At 41.2% G+C, this 20,430-nt stretch overlaps 1 protein-coding gene across 2 annotated transcripts; it reads left to right on the top strand.

The window, feature by feature from the left end:
* Positions 1-218: 218 nt before the first annotated feature.
* Positions 219-18,059, top strand: nsun4 (NOP2/Sun RNA methyltransferase 4). 2 transcript variants are annotated; one of them, XM_036985657.2, is made up of 6 exons: positions 219-610; positions 10,227-10,612; positions 10,778-10,932; positions 11,085-11,245; positions 17,273-17,397; positions 17,630-18,059. In XM_036985657.2, the coding sequence occupies exons 1-6, from the start codon at positions 518-520 to the stop codon at positions 17,904-17,906; spliced, it is 1,197 nt and encodes a 398-aa protein (XP_036841552.1). In that variant the 5' UTR covers positions 219-517; the 3' UTR covers positions 17,907-18,059. The 2 variants fall into 2 exon arrangements, 1 of the variants encoding a protein (XP_036841552.1); XR_016482452.1 differs by having other exon boundaries at positions 451-610; positions 10,778-10,995.
* The last annotated feature ends 2,371 nt before the right edge of the window (positions 18,060-20,430 follow it).

Raw genomic sequence — 20,430 nt, 5'->3', positions numbered from 1 at the left:
ACATTGCTAGGATTAGCAGAGAAAACATTGAAATATGAAGATTGATATTGTACAATACCTCATCAGGCTCCCCATACATTATCATTTTGGAAAACCATGATTTTAGACAATACTGGTTGAAGGAAAATGACCTTGCTAACAAGATTTGAATCTGGAGGAGATGTTAGGTCACACGCAGGAAATAACGTAGCTATAGAGTTCACTGGACGAATGCATCCATTTTCTCTAGATGGCAGTCCAACAATCTCCATATGATTGGTATGGGATCGTCCCATCTGATGGGGGAAACACCTCGATAAACGAAGTTACTTTAATAGCAGGTTAGGATAATTAACGTAGCAGGTTATGTGACTTCGGTTGAGGTTAGCAAAAAGGTATGAGTTAGGGTTTGCGAAAATGCATTCAAAATCTGCTACGAAAAGCACTTTCTATCGAAGTGGTGTGAAGAGTGTGTCCTTTAGGGGGAACCTTTTCTGTCAGATGGAAAGACGGACGGGAAAGGGTGTCGTACACCAACATGGCGGCGCTCATGGACACGAGAATATTGCTTCGAAAAATTAAAGATTTACGGTGCCTGACACCCCGACGGAATCGCGTGAAAGCCAAATGGGTACGTACGACGTAGTTAGCTAACAATAATTGGAACAATCGACAACCAGTCGTTGACTAAAGTTGGCGGTTAGCTAACGCTCGAAAACCCTTATCAGCGTTTAGCTTCGACCAGGCCAAGGTTGGCTGCGTGTGAACTTCATTTCCGATTCTTTGTTTTAACGTTTAGAAACGTTAATCATCGCTTGCTAAACATGCTGAAATGCCCCATATCTTTCATATCCGAAAAAAATCATCTTTAAAATTAAAAGATATGTACTGTTGCAGTTTTGCACAGATCAATGAGCTGCGTGTGCCTCCAGTTTTTAAACTACACTTCCTCCACCGTTATAGTTTTACGCATATGTTCAGAGCCAGCTTAAATGCAAAATTGTGTAACTGTTCCTTACACGCCAGAATGTTGACTTAATTACTTTTAAACTCTCTCTACCGGTTGTCTGCGGTTTGTCCTTCTGCTGCTCGAAAATTGAGACTATCCACCAAGTAGTGTTATTAACCTGACTTTCAGTACACTAGTCTAACGTCATATATCGATTTGTACTTCTGTTTATTTATTTTCAATTCTGTTGCAATTTACACGTGACAAACACAAGCTACTGGTGGCTGAAAACACAATCATCACGGGATGAACGAGTGACAAATTTCCAGCAAAGGGTGGTCCATTTTAAAAATCATTCCTTCCTCCCTTGCCCTGGATGTGTGTACTCGTCAGACGTCATCATTGTCCACTTAATTTGAGGAGATAGGGGGGGAGATAGTCTTTTTAAGTGTTTGGACTAGAGGTCGACCGATTATGATTTTTCAACGCCAATACCGATTATTGGAGGACCAAAAAAACAGATACCGATTAATCTGCCGATTTTAAAATAAATACATTTTTATTTTTTTTATTTTTTAATAATGACAATTCCAACAATACTGAATGAACACTTCAGTGATATAATACATCAATAAAATCAATTTAGCCTCAAATAAATAATGAAACATGTTCAATTTGGTTTAAATAATGCAAAAACAAAGTGTTGGAGAAGAAAGTAAAAGTGCAATATGTGCCATGTAAGAAAGCTAACATTTAAGTTCCTTGCTCAGAACATGAGAACATATGAAAACTGTTCCTTTTAACATGAGTCTTCAATATTCCCAGGTAATAAGTTTTAGGTTGTAGTTATTATAGGAATTATAGGACTATTTCCCTCTATACCATTTGTATTTCATTAACCTTTGACTATTGGATGTTCTTATAGGCACTTTAGTATTGCCAGTGTAACAGTATAGCTTCCGTCCCTCTCCTCGCTCCTCCCTGGGCTCGAACCAGAAACACAACGACAACAGCCACCCTCGAAGCAGCGTTACCCATGCAGAGCAAGGGAAACAACCACAGGCTCAGAGCGAGTGACGTTTGAAATGCTATTAGCACGCGCTAACTAGCCAGCCATTTCACTTCGGTTACATTAGCATCATCTCGGGAGTTGATAGGCTTGAAGTCATAAACAGCGCAATGCTTGATTCACAACGAAGAGCTGCTGGCAAAACGCACGAAAGTGCTGTTTGAATTAATGTTTACGCGCCTGCTTCTGCCTACCACTGCTCAGTCAGATACTTAAATACTTGTATGCTTGTATGCTCAGTCAGATTATACAGGACAAGCTAGATAATATCTAGTAATAATCATCAACCATGTGTAGTTAACTAGTGATTATGATTGATTGTTTTTTATAAGATAAGTTTAATGCTAGCGAGCAACTTACCTTGGCTTACTGTATTTGTGTAACAGGCAGTCTCCTTGTGGAGTGCAACAAGAGGCAGGTTGCTATTGCGTTGGACTAGTTAACTGTAAGGTTGCAAGATTGGATCCCCCGAGCTGACAAGGTGAAAATCTGTCGTTCTGCCCCTGGAGGAGGCAGTTAACCCACTGTTCCTAAGCCGTCATTGAAAATAAGAATGTGTTCTTAACTGACTTGCCTAGTTAAATAACGATTAAATAAAGGTTTAAAAAAATATATATTTCCAAAAAGAAATAGGCAAAATCGGTGTCCAAAAATACAGATTGTTATGAAAACTTGAAATCGGCCCTAATTAATCGGTCATTCCGATAAATCTGTCGACCTCTAGTTTGGACCTTAACCTATGTCTTCCATCTGTTTTACGCAAACAAGCGCTGTAACATGGCGATATGACGGTGTGGGAACACTTACACTATAAAAAGTTTGTAGTAATTTATCCTTTGTTTTTTGAAAATTATTCCTTACTGATATGAAAGATGCATTTCTTAACCCTACCTCAAGCGATGCGTTTTAACGTTCAGAGTGAGCGTGGGGGCTCTTAACAAAACTCCCCCAGCCAGAAGATGCTAATTGTAGCTGGTGTTTGAATGGGTTAGCAGCTAGCTAACTCTTGACTGGCAACAGCAAGCAGTAACTGAAGATATGCAGGTGAAATTTAGATGAAAACAACGAAAGTACCTAGCTATTATTAACCTTCTCAAAATGTAGGTCTGCTGCAGCAGGTGCATTTCTTCATCTCACAAATGACTGCACCTATGTTAAGGGGAGTGCTAATTGCTGAAGACCCCAGTAAACCTCTTCAGATTCGATTGCTTGCGCACATGCAGGACTTTAGCTACAGATTAACGTAAACTCACCCCATTCCGTAAAAAAGTGTGCAACCACAACATTCAAACAAGGCTACAAAGAAAACTAATGGGGCTGTGTTGACTTCAAAATCGGGGGTGTGAACTAGGTTTCTATTCAAGCGTTGATCGACATGGTAATGGTTCTAAAGCATTGGAGAAAAGTTGAAAAAACGGGACCTCCGTTACATCGTGACGTGTCATGTCGTAACGTACAGCACGCATAAAGCGACTTTCTGTCTTACAATCTCTCTCCACCAGGTGTAGCACTTTAAAAACAAGAAATGGACAGTGACGGGGGTAAGGGGGATACCTAGTCATTTTTTGCGTCGTCACTGTAAGCGATCATGACTCTCAAAAGACAATGTTTACCTCTGAAGATCACTTTAGCACCGCCCTAAAAACCCGATTTAAATTCGACACAAACCTTCAAATAGTTATGTAATGACACATTATATAAACTCTTTATAGTGTTTTATTTAAATTTTAGAGGCGATAAGGTGATAAATTGGACAGATCGAGTGAAAAAAGGCAGTTTTCCCACACAACATCTCTCCTTCTCACTATCACACAATAGTTTAGCTTCCCCACCTGCCATTTTTAAAAAGACCCGACGGAGCTCATTGCCTTGTTGAATTATGCAGAAACGGGCATCATGAAGGTCTCGTCATTTATTTTGTTGGAAAGGGGAGAAATTGTGCTTTACAATGGTATTAACATTACAGTTGATCTGGAAGTATTACGTTTTTGGGGGCGATAAAATAAGGTCAATTGTATGGACCACGGCGATGTATTAAAGTTAGTGAGATTACGTTATCTGGCGTACAATGAGATTTCACCAAATATTTCTTACTGGGCGTTACAGGAAAGCCCCACACAAACCGCCGACATAGATTTGAACTAACCTGTTCTTGGCGATACTTTCTTCATTCTTGATTCAGTAAAAAGTATCTTGGAAATGTTAGTTTCCAGTTCATCAAACCAAGTTGTATTTCTACAGCACATTTCAGACATGGAATGTAACACAATGTGCTTCACTGGGGGGTGAAAACCTATGAAAATAAAAACAATAATTTACTACACAAACATAAGCGGGTTAAAAACAAAATAACAAAAATGGAATGACTAAAAAACACAAAGGAAAAGCAAAGTTTAAAAGATGTTTTAAGATCTCCTTTAAATATGTCCACACTTGTGGGACGCCTCAGGTTCTCTAGCAGGCTATTCCAGAGGCTGGGGGCATAACTAAAGGCTGCCTCTCTATGTCTCTTGGTCCTAGCCTTTTTATTTATGTTTTAACCTTTATTTAACTAGGCAAGTCAGTTAAGAACAAATTCTTATTTACAATGGCTGCCTACCCCGGCCAAACCCTAACACGGACGATGCTGGGCCTTTTGTGCGCCGCCCTTTGGGACTGCCAATCACAGCTGGTTGGGATTCAGCCTGGAATCGAATTGAACCATTGGGGTGCACAATCGTGGATTATTTTAAAAACTAATAGAAGAATCTTAAAACTCACAGGCAGCTGGTGCAGAGACCTTAAAACGGGTGTAATTTGTGCTCTCCATCTGGTCTTGGTCAGTACCCGTGCTGCAGCATTCTGTATGTTTTGCAGTTGACCAATGGCTTCCTTAGTTAGACCAGACAGGAGAGCATTACAGTAGTCAAGCATGCTTGTAATAAAAGCATGGATGAGTTTCTCTGTATCAGCCTGAGAAAGAAACGGCCGCACTGTGGCAATGTTCCTCAGGGGGTAAAAATATATTTAGTTTACATTCCTAATGTGTGGTTTAAAATTGAGTTCAGGATCTAAAATAACAGGTTTTAACCTGATGTTTAATCTTTATTGCCCGCAAATAAAAATGTGCGGCCAGGTTCTCTCTGTGCTTTGGTTCTAATTAGGGATACACTAGTTCTAACTAGGGATACACTTACTGTGTGGTCTTATTCTCTCCCTTTTCACAATAGAAGCCTGAAACAACTTTCTAAAGACTGTTGACATCTAGTGGAAGCCTTAGGGAGTGCAATCTGGCCCCATTTACACTGGATATTGGATAGGCAATCACATGAAAAACTACAATCCTCAGATTTCCCACTTCCTGGTTGGATTTTTCAGTTATACTCACATACATCATTCAAACAGTTTTAGAAACCTCAGTGTTTTCTATCCAAAATAATATGCATATCCTAGCTTCTGGGCCTGAGTAACAGGCAGTTTACTCTGGGCACGCTTTTCATCCGGACGTGAAAATACTGCCCCCTAGCCCAAAGAGGTTAACGCCCCGATGTGCAAAAACGATGTCAAAAATGACGGGCATACCTATATAAGGTAGGTAAATGACGGCAAGTAAAATTTTGCAATATACGTGCAACACAGCATTCTTAAACTAGCCCATGTCTGCCGTGTGGATCAATTAGTCATTTGAAAGTGTAGCAAAATTTCAGCGAGACAACTCAAAGGCTAAATCTATTAAAGCCAAGAAAATGGAATTCATTGCCCTTGACAATAAACCGTTCTCTGTTGTGGGAGATGTTGGCTTTCGCCAACTGGTTGTGCACCAGTACACACTACGAAGTGTGCTATTTAAAAAAAATATGTTTCCCTACTGGAGTTACACAGTATTGGCGTCACTGCTATTAGCTTCACAACATGCATACTATGGAACGCCGTTTGGGTCTGCGTGTCAGAGACAGTAGCACTGTCAAAGCTGTACAAAAAAAGTCTGCAAACACCGGCCACAAACGGTGTGTTTACAATACCGCGTTGGTAATAAAGCATTATTTGTTCGACCGCAACTTCTGGGTTAGCTAGCTTTAGCTTGGTACCTAGCTAGCACCAATACAACCAGCCTGAAAACAATGACCAGTGGAACCTGCAGTCATTTTCATTATTCTTAGCAATGATTTAGGAATCCTTGTGAGAAAGTTTTTAGCTAGGTTGCCACTTGTTGTTCACCTATTGAAATTGAACTTCAGTTAATGAAAATAAATAGCTAGTCAGCAACTTAACTCTGTTGCCCAAAGCTAAAGTTATAAGCAGCCAGCTAGCTTCATCTGGCTAGTGAGGTTCGACCGCACCGGGTTATGTGTTTTGAAGCTAGCCACAGTAAGGATTAGGCACAATAGTGGAATTTGCGCTTTGCCTTCAAAATAAAATTGTCATTGACAGTAATGCAAATTAATACAAATATTAGAATTATGCTATACTTTTATTTTAAAGGCTAATCCTTATTGTGGCTAGCTTTACATAGATGGGTCCGACCACCATTAATTAAATGAGAACTGTCTTATAAATTAGGGTTATTTTAGATGATGGCACCTAGCTATATAGTTAGCTAGCTAACTATAGCTACTGAAACAGATGTTGTGTTATTTGACACATCAAATAGTGCTATTTGACGTATCTTTTTTGACATGCAAAGATCCAAACGGCGTTCCATAGAAATCCTGGTTGAGAATGAAAATACTGAACAAATGAACGAAGCAGCACAGCAAGTAAGTGAAAGAAATAGGTTTTGATTAGGTTTTACTGGTAATGGGGACATGTAAATACCAACAAAATAACGTTTTAGTGTGTGTAACCTTTATTTAACTAGACAAGTCAGTTAAGAACAAATTCTTTTTTACAATGACGGACAACGCTGAGCCAATTGTGCGCCGCCCTATGGGACTCCCAATCACTGCCGGATGTGATACAGCCTGGATTCTAACCAGAGACTGTAGTGATGCCTCTTGCACTGAGATGCAATGCCTTAGACTGCTGTGTGTGTGTGCTAACTATTTAACTGTACTAGAATGCTTAAAAGGCCGCTAAAATTGTATATATCGGTTATCGGTATCGTTCTTTTGTTTTGGCAAGGAAAATATTGAGTATCGGCCAAAAATGTAATACCGGTGCGTCACTAGTTCTAACAATGCGTACCTCAGTTTTGTCTCGATTTAGCTTGAGGAAGTTGAGCCATCCAATTATTTTAAATCATTAATACAGTCTAATAATTTATCCGTGGAGCAAAAATCCTCTGGTGACACAAAGGGAAAGTTGTGTATTGTCTGCGTAGCAGTGAAAATCAATGCTGTGCTTTCTGACAACGCTGCCAAGGGGTAACCAAAAAACAAACGCAACATGCCCTTTTTTCTTACGTGGCCCTTTTCAACTTTACTGGAGCTATGGAATCAATGGTTGTCTTTTAATTTGCTATTCAAGTTATCAACTAAATCATCACAAGGAAAGCAGACTAGGTTTTGGAGTATTGTTCATAAACTCAATCAAATCTGTAGCAACTTCAGAGGTAAGATAGCATTTCTTAATGCATTCATTATTACCCTGTGCTATGGGCATCAAGGTAGTAAAAAATGCACAGTGGTGATCAGATAAAGCAACATCAACAATAGAGGATATGTCAATAGAAAGCCCCTTGGTAATAACCAGGTCCAGAGTATGGCTGCAGTTATGGATGGGCCCAGTAACATGTTGAATAAAGTCTATAGAGCTCAAAAGATTCTTAAATTCAATGGCCTTAGAGTCAGTCACTTGGTCAACATGAATATTAAAATCACCCAACACAATGATTTTATCATAGTTCTCAAGGACAGTAGACAATAGTTCAGATAGATCAATAAAAAAAGTGGGGCAGTGCTTTGGTGGCGTATGCAGGGTTTGTCCAGCGCTGGTGGCTGACATTTAAACAGTATAGCATGATGCTCAAAAGACCCAAAGTCGCCAAATTCAATGTCCTTAGAGCTGAGAAAATTTTCTGATAGAGTATGATTTTTTTGTTCAACAAGGCAAGTCGGTTAAGAAAAAGTTCTTATTTACAATGACGGCCTACGCTGGGCCAATTGTGCGCCAATCATGGCCAGTTGTGATACAGTCTCGATTCGAACCAGGGTGTCTGTAGATGCAGTGCCTTAGACCACTGCACCACTGAAGCTGAAGACTCACATCTCCCTGACTATCTTTCAGCACCAGCTGTCAGAGCAGCTTACAGATCACTGCACCTGTACATAGCCCATCTGTCTATCTACCTACCTCATCCCCATACTGGTATTTATTTATTTATTTTGCTCTTTTGCACCCCAGTATCTCTACCTGCACATTCATCTTCTGCCAATCTACCATTCCAGTGTTTAATTGCTATATTGTAATTACTTTACCACCATGGCCTATTTATTTCCTTAACTTACCTCATTTGCACTCACTGTATATAGACTTTTTTGTTTTCTTTTGTTCTACTGTATTATTGACTGTATGTTTTGTTTATTCCATGTGTAACTCTGTTGTTGTATGTGTCGAATTGCTACGCTTTATCTTGGCCAGGTCGCAGTTGCAAATGAGAACTTGTTCTCAACTAGCCTACCTGGTTAAATAAAGGTGAAATAAGTAAAACTCAGGAGCCCTATGAAAAGTTGGAGTCCAGCGCGGCACCACAGTCTGAAGACAACCACATTTCAATGAGAAACATGCAATCAACTTTGCCCTCAGTAATGAAGTCATTCACGAGAAAGAGGATCTAGTAAAACTACACAATTTTACGGCCTACCCTGGCCGACACTGGGCCAATTATGCGCCGCCCTATGGGACTCCCAATTACGTCCGGATGTGATGCAGCCTGGATTCAAACCAGGTACTGCAGTGACACCTCTTGCACTGAGATGCAGTGCCTTAGACCACTGCGCCACTCAGGAACCCAATCTATCAGAATGGTAGATGACAGTTTGAATAAATTCGCTAGAAGGCGGAGTTAAAGGAACATAAGGTTACTAACAATAACCATAGTGCCATTTCTATAGGAGTTGATGTTGTTTCCAAGTCCTCTGTTGCTTATTCTGACAGGGAGAACTGGAGAATTACCAGAACCGGTCTGTCAGTCTAAAATAGTTTGCAATGTTGCTGGAAATAATCCTGGAACCACTGCGGCTAGGGTGAATCCCATCTCTTTTAAAAAGAGCTGGTTGCTCCCACAGCAAATCAAAGTTGTCACAAAAAGAGACTCCTGTCATTGCAAAGTTTCTTTGGTTACTTGTTTAGGACAAAGAGTCGGCTGAAACATTCTGAACCCTTCTGGTAGCATGGGAGGGGGCCAGAGAAAAGTATTCCCTTCCCTGTGCTAGCGAGGGTCTTTAAAAAACAAATGTAGTCCTACCTCAGATCACCTAAAATGAAGGTTGTTAAAACCTACGTAAGTGACAGTGTCAATATTGGAGTATTTGGCCAGAACCGGGATCCTGGGTCACCATCAAGCTGCCCACAATGGTGGTCATGATGGAATCTGATGGGGAAATGACCTTGGTGCTGTGGGTGCCTGCTGGCTATTGGTATACACCCAGGATCCGTGCTGACTCCTGGGGCTGGTAGGTCTGTCTCAGGCAGGGCAAAGCAGTTTGATAGATGGATTGGATCTTCTCGAATAGATGGGTGCCCAGACTGCCTTCGTGATCTCCTACGCCTTGCGAGTGTCCAGTCTCCCGTGGGCCCCAGAGTTGAGCTTCACATCTGTCCGTTTGATTGGGACGGGTCACCACTGCCCGACTCAGACAGCTTTCTTTGTAGGAGGCATTTCAAACTGAGAAAGCAGGTTTTCCTATTCTCGCAGCCGAGCTAACAGCCGGAGGATCTCTAAGCTAAGATGCTTGATGATGAGATGGTTTCCAATATCGTTATAGCAGCTTTGGTTTTTATCTGTGTTTCTCTGTGACGCTTCCAGCTAATAACGTGCTGAAGTGCTTGGCCCACCTTGCTTCCTCCCTCGTAGACTTATCCCTAATTAGGAATGAGTGGGCAGGTGAAATCCATGTGGTGGAGGAGCCCTAGTGATCACGTGTCCAACCATGTCTAATCAATGATTACTTTAAGGGATGGATAAAGGAAGGATGCACTTAACCTTTTTTGGTTGCCAGCCACCATAAAATAAAAATATGCACCGGTTGGTAGACAATGGCACAAGACGAGCGCAATTTTTCTAAATTCTTCCAAATACTCTTTCAACAGGCTGGCTCTCAGCCCAAGTACCCTGCCACAAACCTGGCCCTACAGAACTTTGATGCCACCTACAGCTTACAGCTGGGAGAGCAGTGGCCCTCTGTCCGCGTCAGCATGCTATGTGAGCCGAAGTACGGGGCCCTGGTAAACAATTTCTCCACCACAGAAGGGGTCATTGCAGACCTGCAGTCCCAGGGATGTAGAGACTTTGTCTGCCAACCAGTTGGTGTAGGAGCTCTGGAGAGACTGCAGGCGCCTGGATTTCCTCTCCACGATAACCCTTCAACCCTCGAGTCTGTTGGTGTCAGTCAAGATGTGGCTCCTCCTCGCCTCCGCACCAATATCAAGTGCTTTGTTTTCCCCGGGGGAGATATCTCCAGATTCAAGCCTTCTAGGTGAGATTTGCGTCGCTTCTTTTACAGACACATGAGAAGAAAAGGATGAAATCTGGGCTTCAGTCTGTTTCATCAGCACAATTTACTGTAGCTACATATCTCCTATATTGTGATATTGTTTGATTGCCAAGTTGTATGATTTAAAAATTCCCATTCTCCTCCTAGACCCGACTTGTATGGGATGCTTGGGTACTACCTCATGGATGCGGCGTCCATTTTGCCTGCCCTGGCCCTGGATGTCCAGGAAGGACACTCTGTGCTGGACGTCTGTGCCGCCCCAGGGGGAAAGACCCTGGCCCTGCTCCAGACACAGGCCATCCGTAAGACGGTCTAGCAGATATGATGCATACACATTGTTGAAGTTCTATCTAATTCACAGACTGGTAAAGCTTATTTATTTTTTTATTTTTTTACAGTTCTCTTTAAGTTTGCATTGATCTGGTATTTATTTGTAATGACATGTGTTTTTCAGGATTTCTGTGTGTCAATGACATCTCAGTGTCTCGTACCTACCGCCTCCAGCGGGTCCTCAACAGCTACGTACCGAAAGAGCTGTTGACAGAAGAAAGAATGCGCATTACTTCCTTTGACGGCAGGAAATGGGGAGAAATCGAAAGGGACACCTTTGACAGAGTAAGTACTGAGATTATTTCACATTACTTGGTTTAATAAAAAATTCAGAATGTAAGTACTGAGATTATTTGACCAACATTTGTTGCTTTTATAAAATATTTTAAAATGTAAGACATTATTGGGCCTTTCCATTAAAAGGACCCATAAACTATGATGTATACATTTGGGAAATTAAGCTATATATACATTTTAAACTATTTTCTATCCTAAATATTAGGAATAATCTAAGGCTTTGATTTCTGGGCAAATAGATGGAAATGGGGTCTTGGAAAACATCTACCAGAAAAGTTCTGAAAAGGTTTAAAACACTGTAATGTTGGAGTAAAGACCCCTGCCAACTAATATCAACACTTATATTTACACTGAACAAAAATATAAACACAACATGTAAAGTGTTGATTCCGTGTTTAATGAGCTGAAATTAAAGATACCAGAAATTTTACCTATGCGCAAAAAGCTTATTTCTGTAAATGTTTTTTCGCAAAAAAATGTACACCCCTGTTAGTGAGCATTTCTCTTTTGCCAAGATAATCTATCCACCTGACAGGTGTGGCATATCAAGAAGCTGATGAAACGGCGTGATCATTGCACAGGTTTGTCTTGTGCTGGGGAGAATAAAAGGCCACTCTAAAATGTGAAGATTTGTCACACAACACAATGCCACAGAGGGAGAGGGAAAGTGCAATTGGCATGCTGTCTGAAAGAATGTCCACCGGAGCTGTTGCCAGATAATTTTGTTAATTTATCTACCATAATCCCCCTCCGTCGATTTAGAGCATTTTGCAGTACGTCCAACCCGGCCTCACAACCGCAGACCACGTGTCACCACGGCAGGACCTCCACACCTGGCTTCTTCACCGGCGGGATCGTCTGAGTGGGCAAATGCTCACCTTTGATGGCCACTGGCACACTGGAGAAGTGTGATCTTCATGGATGAATCCCGGTTTCAACTGATCTAGGCAGATGGCAGACAGCTTGTATGGCGTCATGTGGGCGAGCGATTTGCTAATGTCAAGGTTGTGAACAGAATGGATTTATGCTATGGGCAGGCATAAGCTACTGACAAAAAAACACAATTGCATTTTATCTATGGCAATTTGAATGCACAGAGATACCGTAGATGAGATCCTGAGGCCCATTATCGTGCCGTTCATCCACCGCCATCACCTCATGTTTCAGCATGATAATGCACCGCCCCATGTTGCAAGGATCTGTACACAATTCCTGGAAGTTGAAAATGACCTGCATACTCGCCAGACATGTCACCCATTGAGCATGTTTGGGATTCTCTGGATCGACGTGTACGTGTTTCAGTTCACGCCAATATCCAGTAACTTCACACAGTCATTGAAGGGGTGTGGGACAACATTCCACAGCCCACAATCAACAGCCTGATCAACTTTATGTGAAGGAGATGTGTCCCGCTGCATGAGGCAAATGGTGGTCACACCACATACAAACTTTTACAAATGAAATAAAAATGATGTGACTAACAGATTTTTGTTCAGTGTAGTTTCGGAGAAATGATTTGCCTTGTAAGTTAAAGAAACATTACCCTGTGCCATGAAATTCTTTAAGATATTTTCTCATTTCTCTTCCTCGTGATATTGAAAGTTCACAGAAGTAACACATAAAGGTAGACCTACCAATTAGTTCATGTTTTTACTGATATCAATTTGGTTTGATTTATTAAGTGATTAAAACTCAATTATGTTACCACATTGTTAAAAGACTTTCTGAAAAATCACTCATGGAATTACTGCAATTGAATTGACTACAATGGGAAATGATAGTAGTCACAAACCAGTTGTGTAACCTGCTACAGTTCTCCCTTCCACTGGCATACTGTTATGTTCAGCTCATAACTTTTCTTTTTCTCATATGGTGGTCAAAGCAAGTGAAAATAGTCTTGACTATCTCTCTCACACATACGCATGAGCCCCTTCTCTTTCCATCTACTGTAACCAGCATTTTTACCCACTGCACACTGGACGTTGAAATTTGGTCAAGGCGGCCTGGCCTTGATTGCAACTTCCATAGACGTGTTTTTTTTTTGTGTGTTTTTTTACTGTCCGGGCTGGCCTTAATTTGACCCAAACATAGACGTCCATGGTTGGTTCAGATTGGGTCCACCCAATCTGAACCAATCTTTTTTTTTTTATTTAGTATAATAATTGTCAGCAAACATGACTTTGGATGTCCAGGAAGGACACTCTGTGCTGGACGTCTGTACCGCCAAGACCCTGGCCCTGCTCTAGCAGATATGATTAGAGGTTGACCGATTAATAGGAATGGCCGATTAATTAGGGCCGATTTAAAGTTTTCATAACAATTGGAAATCTGTATTTTTGAGCGCGGATTTTGTTGTTTTTTTACATTTAAATTTATTTATTATTTTTACACCTTTATTTAACTAGGCAAGTCACTTAAGAACACGCTCTTATTTTCAATGACGGCCTAGGAACAGTGGGTTAACTTCCTTGTTCAGGGGCAGAACGACAGATTTTTACCTTGTCCGCTCAGGGATTCAATCTTGCAACCTTATGGTTAACTAGTCCAGCGCTCTAATCACCTGATTACATTGCACTCCACGAGGAGCCTGCCTGTTACGCAAATGCAGAAGAAGCCAAGCTAAGTTGCTAGCTAGCATTAAACTTCTCTTATAAAAACAATCAATCAATCATAATCACTAGTTAACTACACATGGTTGATGATATTACGAGTTTATCTAGCGTGTCCTGCGTTGCATATAATCGATGCAACGCTGGGGGATGATTTAACAAAAGCGTATTTGTGAAAAAAGCACAATCGTTGGACGACTGTACCTAACCATAAACACCAATGCCTTTCCTAAAATCAATACATAGAAGTATATATTTTTAAACCTGCATATTTAGCTAAAAGAAATCCAGGTTAGCAGGCAATATTAACCAGGTGAAATTGTCACTTCTCTTGCGTTCATTGCATGCAGAGTTAGGGTATATGCAACAGTTTGGGCAGCCTGGCTCATTGCGAACTAATTTGCCAGAATATTATGTAATTATGACATAACATTGAAGGCTGTACAATGTAACAGCAATATTTAGACTTAAGGTTGCCACCCATTAGATAAAATACTGAATGGTTCCGTATTTCACTGAAATAATAAAGGTTTTGTTTTCGAAATGATAGTTTCCGGATTCGACCATATTAATGACCAAAGGCTCGTATTTTTGTGTGTTATTATGTTATAATTAAGTCTATGATTTGATATTTGATAGAGCAGTCTGACTGAGAGATGATAGGCAGCAGCAGGCTCGAAAGCATTCATTCAAAGAGCACTTTCGTGCGTTTTGCCAGCAGCTCTTCGCAAGCACAGCGCTGTTTATGACTTCAAGCCTATCAGCCTAATGGCTGGTGTAACCAATGTGAAATGGCTAGCCAGTTAGCGGGGTGCGTGCTAATAGCGTTTCAATCGGTGATGTCACTCGCTCTGAGACTTGGAGTAGTTGTTCCCCAAGGGCCTCTGCTTTTGTGGAGCGATAGGTAACGCTGCTTTGAGTGTGGCTGTTGTTGATGTGTTCCTGGTTCGAGCCCAGGTAGGGGCGAGGAGAGGGACGGAAGCTTTTACACTGGCAATACTAAAGTGCCTATAAGTACATCCAATAGTCAAAGGTTAATGAAATACAAATGGTATAGAGAGAAATAGTCCTATAAATATTATATTAACTACAACCTAAAACCTCTTACCTTGAATATTGAAGTCTCATGTTAAAAGGAACCACCAACTTTCATATGTTCTCATGTTCTGAGCAGGGTACTTAAACGTTAGCTTTTTTACATGGCACATATTGCACTTTTACTTTCTTCTCCAACACTTGTTTTTGCATTATTTAAACCAAATTGAACATGTTTCATTATTTATTTGAGGCTAAATTGATTTTTATTTATGTATTATACTAAGTTAAAATAAGTGTTCATTCAGTATTGTTGTAATTGTCATTATTACAGATACATTTTTTGATAATCGGCCGATTAATCGGTATCGGCTTTTTTGGTCCTCCAATAATCGGTATCGGCTTTTTTGGTCCTCCAATAATCGGTATCGGCGTTGACAAATCATAATCGGTCGACCTCTAGATATGATGCACACACCACCCGAGATCAAGTTAAATAAACAAACATACATGGTTCAAAATATATCAAAGCAACACATCACAAAGTGTTTCAGCTGCAAGAAGCTTTGGTTCAAAGTGTCTTCTTAGCTCCATGAATGCGAGCGGTAGAATGCTCCATATAAATTGCAACCCCCAAAAAATTGGGGTCCGTTGACAGGAAGACCAAGAGTTACCTCTGCTGCAGAGGATACGTTCATTGGTTAATTGCACAACAGATTGGAGCCCATATAAATGCTTCAGAGTTCAAGTAACAGACACATCTCAACATCAACTGTTCAGACGAGACTGCATGAATCAGGCCTTCATGGTTGAATTGCTGCAAAGAAACCACTACTAAAGGACACCAATAAGAAGAAGAGACTTGCTTGGGCCAAGAAACACGAACAATGGATATTAGACTGGTGGAAATCGGTTATTTTGGTCTGATGAGTCCAAATTTGAGATTTTTGGTTACAGCTGCCGTGTCTTTGTGACGCAGAGTAGGTGAACGGATTATCTCCGCATGTGTGGTTCCCACCATGACGCATAGAGAAGAAGGTGTGGGGTTGCTTTGCTGGTGACAATGTCAGTGATTTATTTAGAATTCAAGGAACACTTAACCAGCATGGCTTCCACAGCATTCTGCAGTGATATGCCATCCCATCTGGTTTTCAATTAGTAGGACTATCATTTGTTTTTCAACAGGACAATGACCCAACACACCTCCAGACTGTGTAAGGGATAATTGACCAAGGAGAGTGATGGAGTGCTGAATCAGATGGCCTCCACAATCACCCGACCTCAGCGCAATTTACATGGTTTGGGATAAGTTGGACCGCAGAGTGAAGGAATAGCGGTCAACAAGTGCTCAGCATATATGGGAACTCCTTCAAAACTGTTGGACAAGCATTTCTCATTAAGCTGGTTGAGAAAATGCCAAGAGTGTGCAAAGCTGTTTTCAAGGCAAAGGGTGGCTACTTTGAAGAATCTAAAATATATTTTGATTTAACACTTTTTTGGTTACCACATGATACCAGATGTGTTATTTCATAGTTTTGATGTCTTGACAATTATTCTACAATGTAGACAATAGTAAAAAAAAAACAACAAAAAAACATTGAATGAGTAGATGTGTCCAAACTTGATTGGTACTGTGTATATGTACACAAGTATGTGGACACCCCTTCAAATTTGTGATTTCTGAATATAGGATATCTCAATACTTTGAATGTATGCAAAAGTTATTGAGATTTTTTAAATAGTATTTGAACCCAGGTATGCAGTACACTTCTGTACTGTACAGTAGAGTTCAGTAAAGTACACAGTAGAGCACACTAGAGTTGAGTACGCTATAATGTACTGAACTCTGTGCTGTACTTTTGATGTCCAAATTTGTGAAACATTGACATCTATGATTGGTTCAGATTTTGTCCAGACCAACAAATGTGGTCTTGTTGGCGGTGGACCTCATTGAAATAATAGCCAGTGTGTTGAATATTACCCAAATATGCAAAGGAGGATATTGCATATTTCTGCCTTTTTGTGTACCTATTTAGCATACATCACCATGAAGAGAATGACATTCGTATCCATAATTATGTATTTCTGTGTAGTACAGATCAGGGACACATGATGAAATTCTGTTACCGCAATTCTGTTACTGGGTGTTGATCCACTTCACTTACTGTAGTTCCAGTCAAGGTGTCATGTCATAGCGGACACCCCATTCTTTCTGCAGAGATCGTTGAATTTGATTTCGGAGCTGATATTTAAGAGTTTAAGGGAAAAAATCGGGAGTCTCCGTTACTATGGAATTGCCCCACTGCTATTAGCTTATCCCAATTCTACAGGGCTCTTAGGTTTGTTAGACTGATGTCCTTTTTCTCTCCAGGTCCTTGTTGATGTTCCCTGCACCACAGACAGACACTCTGTCATGGAGGATGAGAACAACATTTTCAAAAGGGCCAGGACAAAGGAGAGACAGAGGCTGCCCCAGCTGCAGACAGAACTCCTCCTGTAAGTGTTCAGTAACTTATCATGTTACTGTGAAAGCAATAAAATCACATAAAATAAATATATATATATATATATATATAATATATTTTAAGTTAGTATATCGTAATTCTTTGATTGTGTCTATTCATTGCATCTATGTATGGGTAGTTTTGTATCTTGGCGGTCCTATTTTGATCATACGATATCTGATAATAATTTCAGTTAATATCTCTCCCTGTTCCTCTTCCACCAGTGCTGGTATTGAGGCGGTTCGTCCGGGGGGACAGGTGCTCTACTCCACCTGCTCCCTGTCCCAGCTGCAGAACGAGTATGTGGTGGAGCGGGCCATGCACCTGGCCCGGGAGGAACACGGCATCAGCCTACAAGTAGTCGACCTTCGACCCATCACACGCCTCTTTAAGGAAACTTTCCACTTCGCCCCCGACCCCCACTTGGGACAGCTGGTCCTTCCTCACCTCACCGCTAACTTTGGGCCCATCTACATGTGCAAGCTACAGAGGTTAAGCTAGAACTGATGGACATGAATTGAATTCCCTTCAATACAACTTTATTTATCCCTTCAGGGGCAACCTGATTTAATCGGTCATAACATCTGACTTTCCGTATTTATGTATTCATGTGAAGCACTGCAAATAAATACATTGATTAATGGACTAAACAAATGTATAACTGTTTCAACATTCAATTTTCAGTGGACTTATACATTTTTATGCAGTGCTGCTTTTGGCCTCTAGTTGGCAGTATTAGACAGTTATATAAGTCGGTGCTCTCATTGTATCAAAATAAGAGGGGTCGAAATTACTGGACCCATGAGGATCAACTCAACCTTCACTCAAAATATTGCTCTGTCCCACTGTTGTTATAGATAGAATGGTTGAAAAGAAGAAAGCTTATTTGGTTCTAGAGCAATCAATTAGATTTTATGAAGCCCTTTTTACATCAGCAGTTGTCACAAAGTGCTATACAAGAAACCCAACCTTAAACCTTAAAAGAGAAAGCAATGCCGTTGCGGAAGCACAGGCCTCCGAACTCTGTTCCCAGAGAGCTACCATCCTGTAGGTTCTCTCCAACCGCAGTTTTAACTAACCTGATTAATTTTATCAACCAGCTGATTATTACAATCAGGTGTGCTAGGTAAGGGTTTGACCGAACACCTACAGGAACAGGGTTGGAGAGCCCTGTTCTAGGTCATTATGCCCAATCACTGAGGTTGAACAAATAAACCAATCCCAGCCACTGAGGTAGAACAAAAAAAACAATTAAAGTCTGTTCGATGTGGTCCCATAGTGACCTTTACAATTTTATCATATCGTTTAAACTTTATTATTTATTTTTTTACATTTAATACCATCATGGACATTTTCATTCAGATTCTAAACATTTTCATAACGAACACTCAAATATTCATTGGCTCTGAGAATCTCTAGGCCTGTTACAACGTTTGAATTCTCTCAATTTCCTATTTGATGTCACTTAAATGCAGCCTGCAATGTCTTTCTTATATCTAACGTGAATGCAAAGGTATAGTACCTCCTCACATCACACCGCCGATGACCTTCTCTGTTGTTGCATTGGCCGGGCAATGTAGCATGAACGAGGTGTGCGCACGGCTAACGAGCGAGCGCCGCCGAGTGTCATCGACTTCCCGCTGCCATTAAGCGGCTCGCGAGTGGCGCCACCGAGGGAGAGGAGAGGCTGTTTGCTCGGCGGCTCCCAGATGAACATTAAGGACGCAAGAGCGATGCCAAAATGGGATCTCTCACCTCCTTTTCCCCTTCGCCTTTTTATTCCACAGATGAGTGCAGATAATTTCACTGGCCGATTGTGAGTGATTACTGTATTACCGCGGTAACAGAGGATGTATCGGCGAATGCAAAGGGAATTAATGAGACATAAAAACTATTTCTGTATTGACTGCTTCCGTCGGCGGCCCAGGACGCCGCCCCCGCATCTTGTGATTACCTAAACGTATTGTAAATATGTGTTTCCTATGGGTTTTTACATAAATTTACATGTTTTAACACTCAGGGGATGAAAGACTATTAGGGATGAGTTACTCCTCTCTTCTCCCCCCTTCTCTTTCTACTGGGCCGTTCATTATTGAATTAGCCAATGGTGTTCCTTTGCTGTAGGCCTATGTGTCGAGAGAGGTAGACTACATCAGTGGTTCCCAACGCTGGTCCTCCAGTACCCCCTAACAGATCACATTTTTATCGTAGCCCTGGACAAGCACACATTCATTCAACTTGTCAACTAATCATCAAGCCCTCAATGAGTTGAATGAGGTGTGTTTGGCCAGGGATACAATGTAAATGTGTACTGTTAGGGGGTACTGGAGGACCAGGGTTGGGAAACACTGGTCTATATCATGAGGTTTCTGTGTGTGTGTTTCTGTTTATGAGAGAGGGGTAGTGAGTGAGAGAGACCGAGGGGAAGATTTAGAGTAAAACCAAGATAAGTGAATGAGTGTTGGGAGTTTTGTGTCCACAGAAGACAGCATATGATGTGGTATGATATCAGCACACAATGTAATAACAGTTTGGGGTGAACGATTGCGGTTTAGAGTGGAGCAGAAACCTTTGGGATATAGGCCTGGTTAATCAGCTATGTAGTTTATATAACCCTCAGAATGGACGTCAGGGCAACCCCCCCCCCCCCCCCCCAAAAAAAAAAACCCGTTATGATTGGCCTTGGTCGCAGGATCACATATGTGTTCATGTAGATGCTTCTGCTGGGTGTCTAGGCCCACAGGCGAGGATCAGACGTCCGGCCCTGTCCGCTGTGAGTGAGAGAATCTCACCAGAGGGTGAGAGTCTTTGTTCCAGATGCACCGTGGATAGTGGGCCCAGCAGGAAACCAACACGCCACAGCTCTCAAACACTACTCATGGCCTCCCCTTCGCACTACTTTGTCATTCCACTTTTTTCAAAAAGCTTTATTAGGTATCAACTGACTTGACTGATCTCTCGCAGGCTCTACGGTAAATGTTGGATGAATTGCCAAAACTATCCCAACACTTGCCTTCTCTTGCCT

The sequence above is a fragment of the Oncorhynchus mykiss genome, chromosome 8, assembly GCF_057628025.1.
Source record: "Oncorhynchus mykiss isolate SJ-2025 chromosome 8, ASM5762802v1, whole genome shotgun sequence".
Taxonomy (NCBI): Eukaryota; Metazoa; Chordata; class Actinopteri; order Salmoniformes; family Salmonidae; genus Oncorhynchus; species Oncorhynchus mykiss.
This window is presented reverse-complemented; position numbering and strand designations above follow the sequence as displayed.

Coding starts and splice junctions, on each gene's coding strand:
- nsun4 (XM_036985657.2), top strand. CDS start 518: ATGGCGGCGCTCATGGACACGAGAATATTGCTTCGAAAAATTAAAGAT. Junction 11,246..17,272: donor AAAGGGACACCTTTGACAGA/GTAAGTACTGAG, acceptor TTTTCTCTCCAG/GTCCTTGTTGATGTTCCCTG. Junction 17,398..17,629: donor CTGCAGACAGAACTCCTCCT/GTAAGTGTTCAG, acceptor CTCTTCCACCAG/TGCTGGTATTGAGGCGGTTC.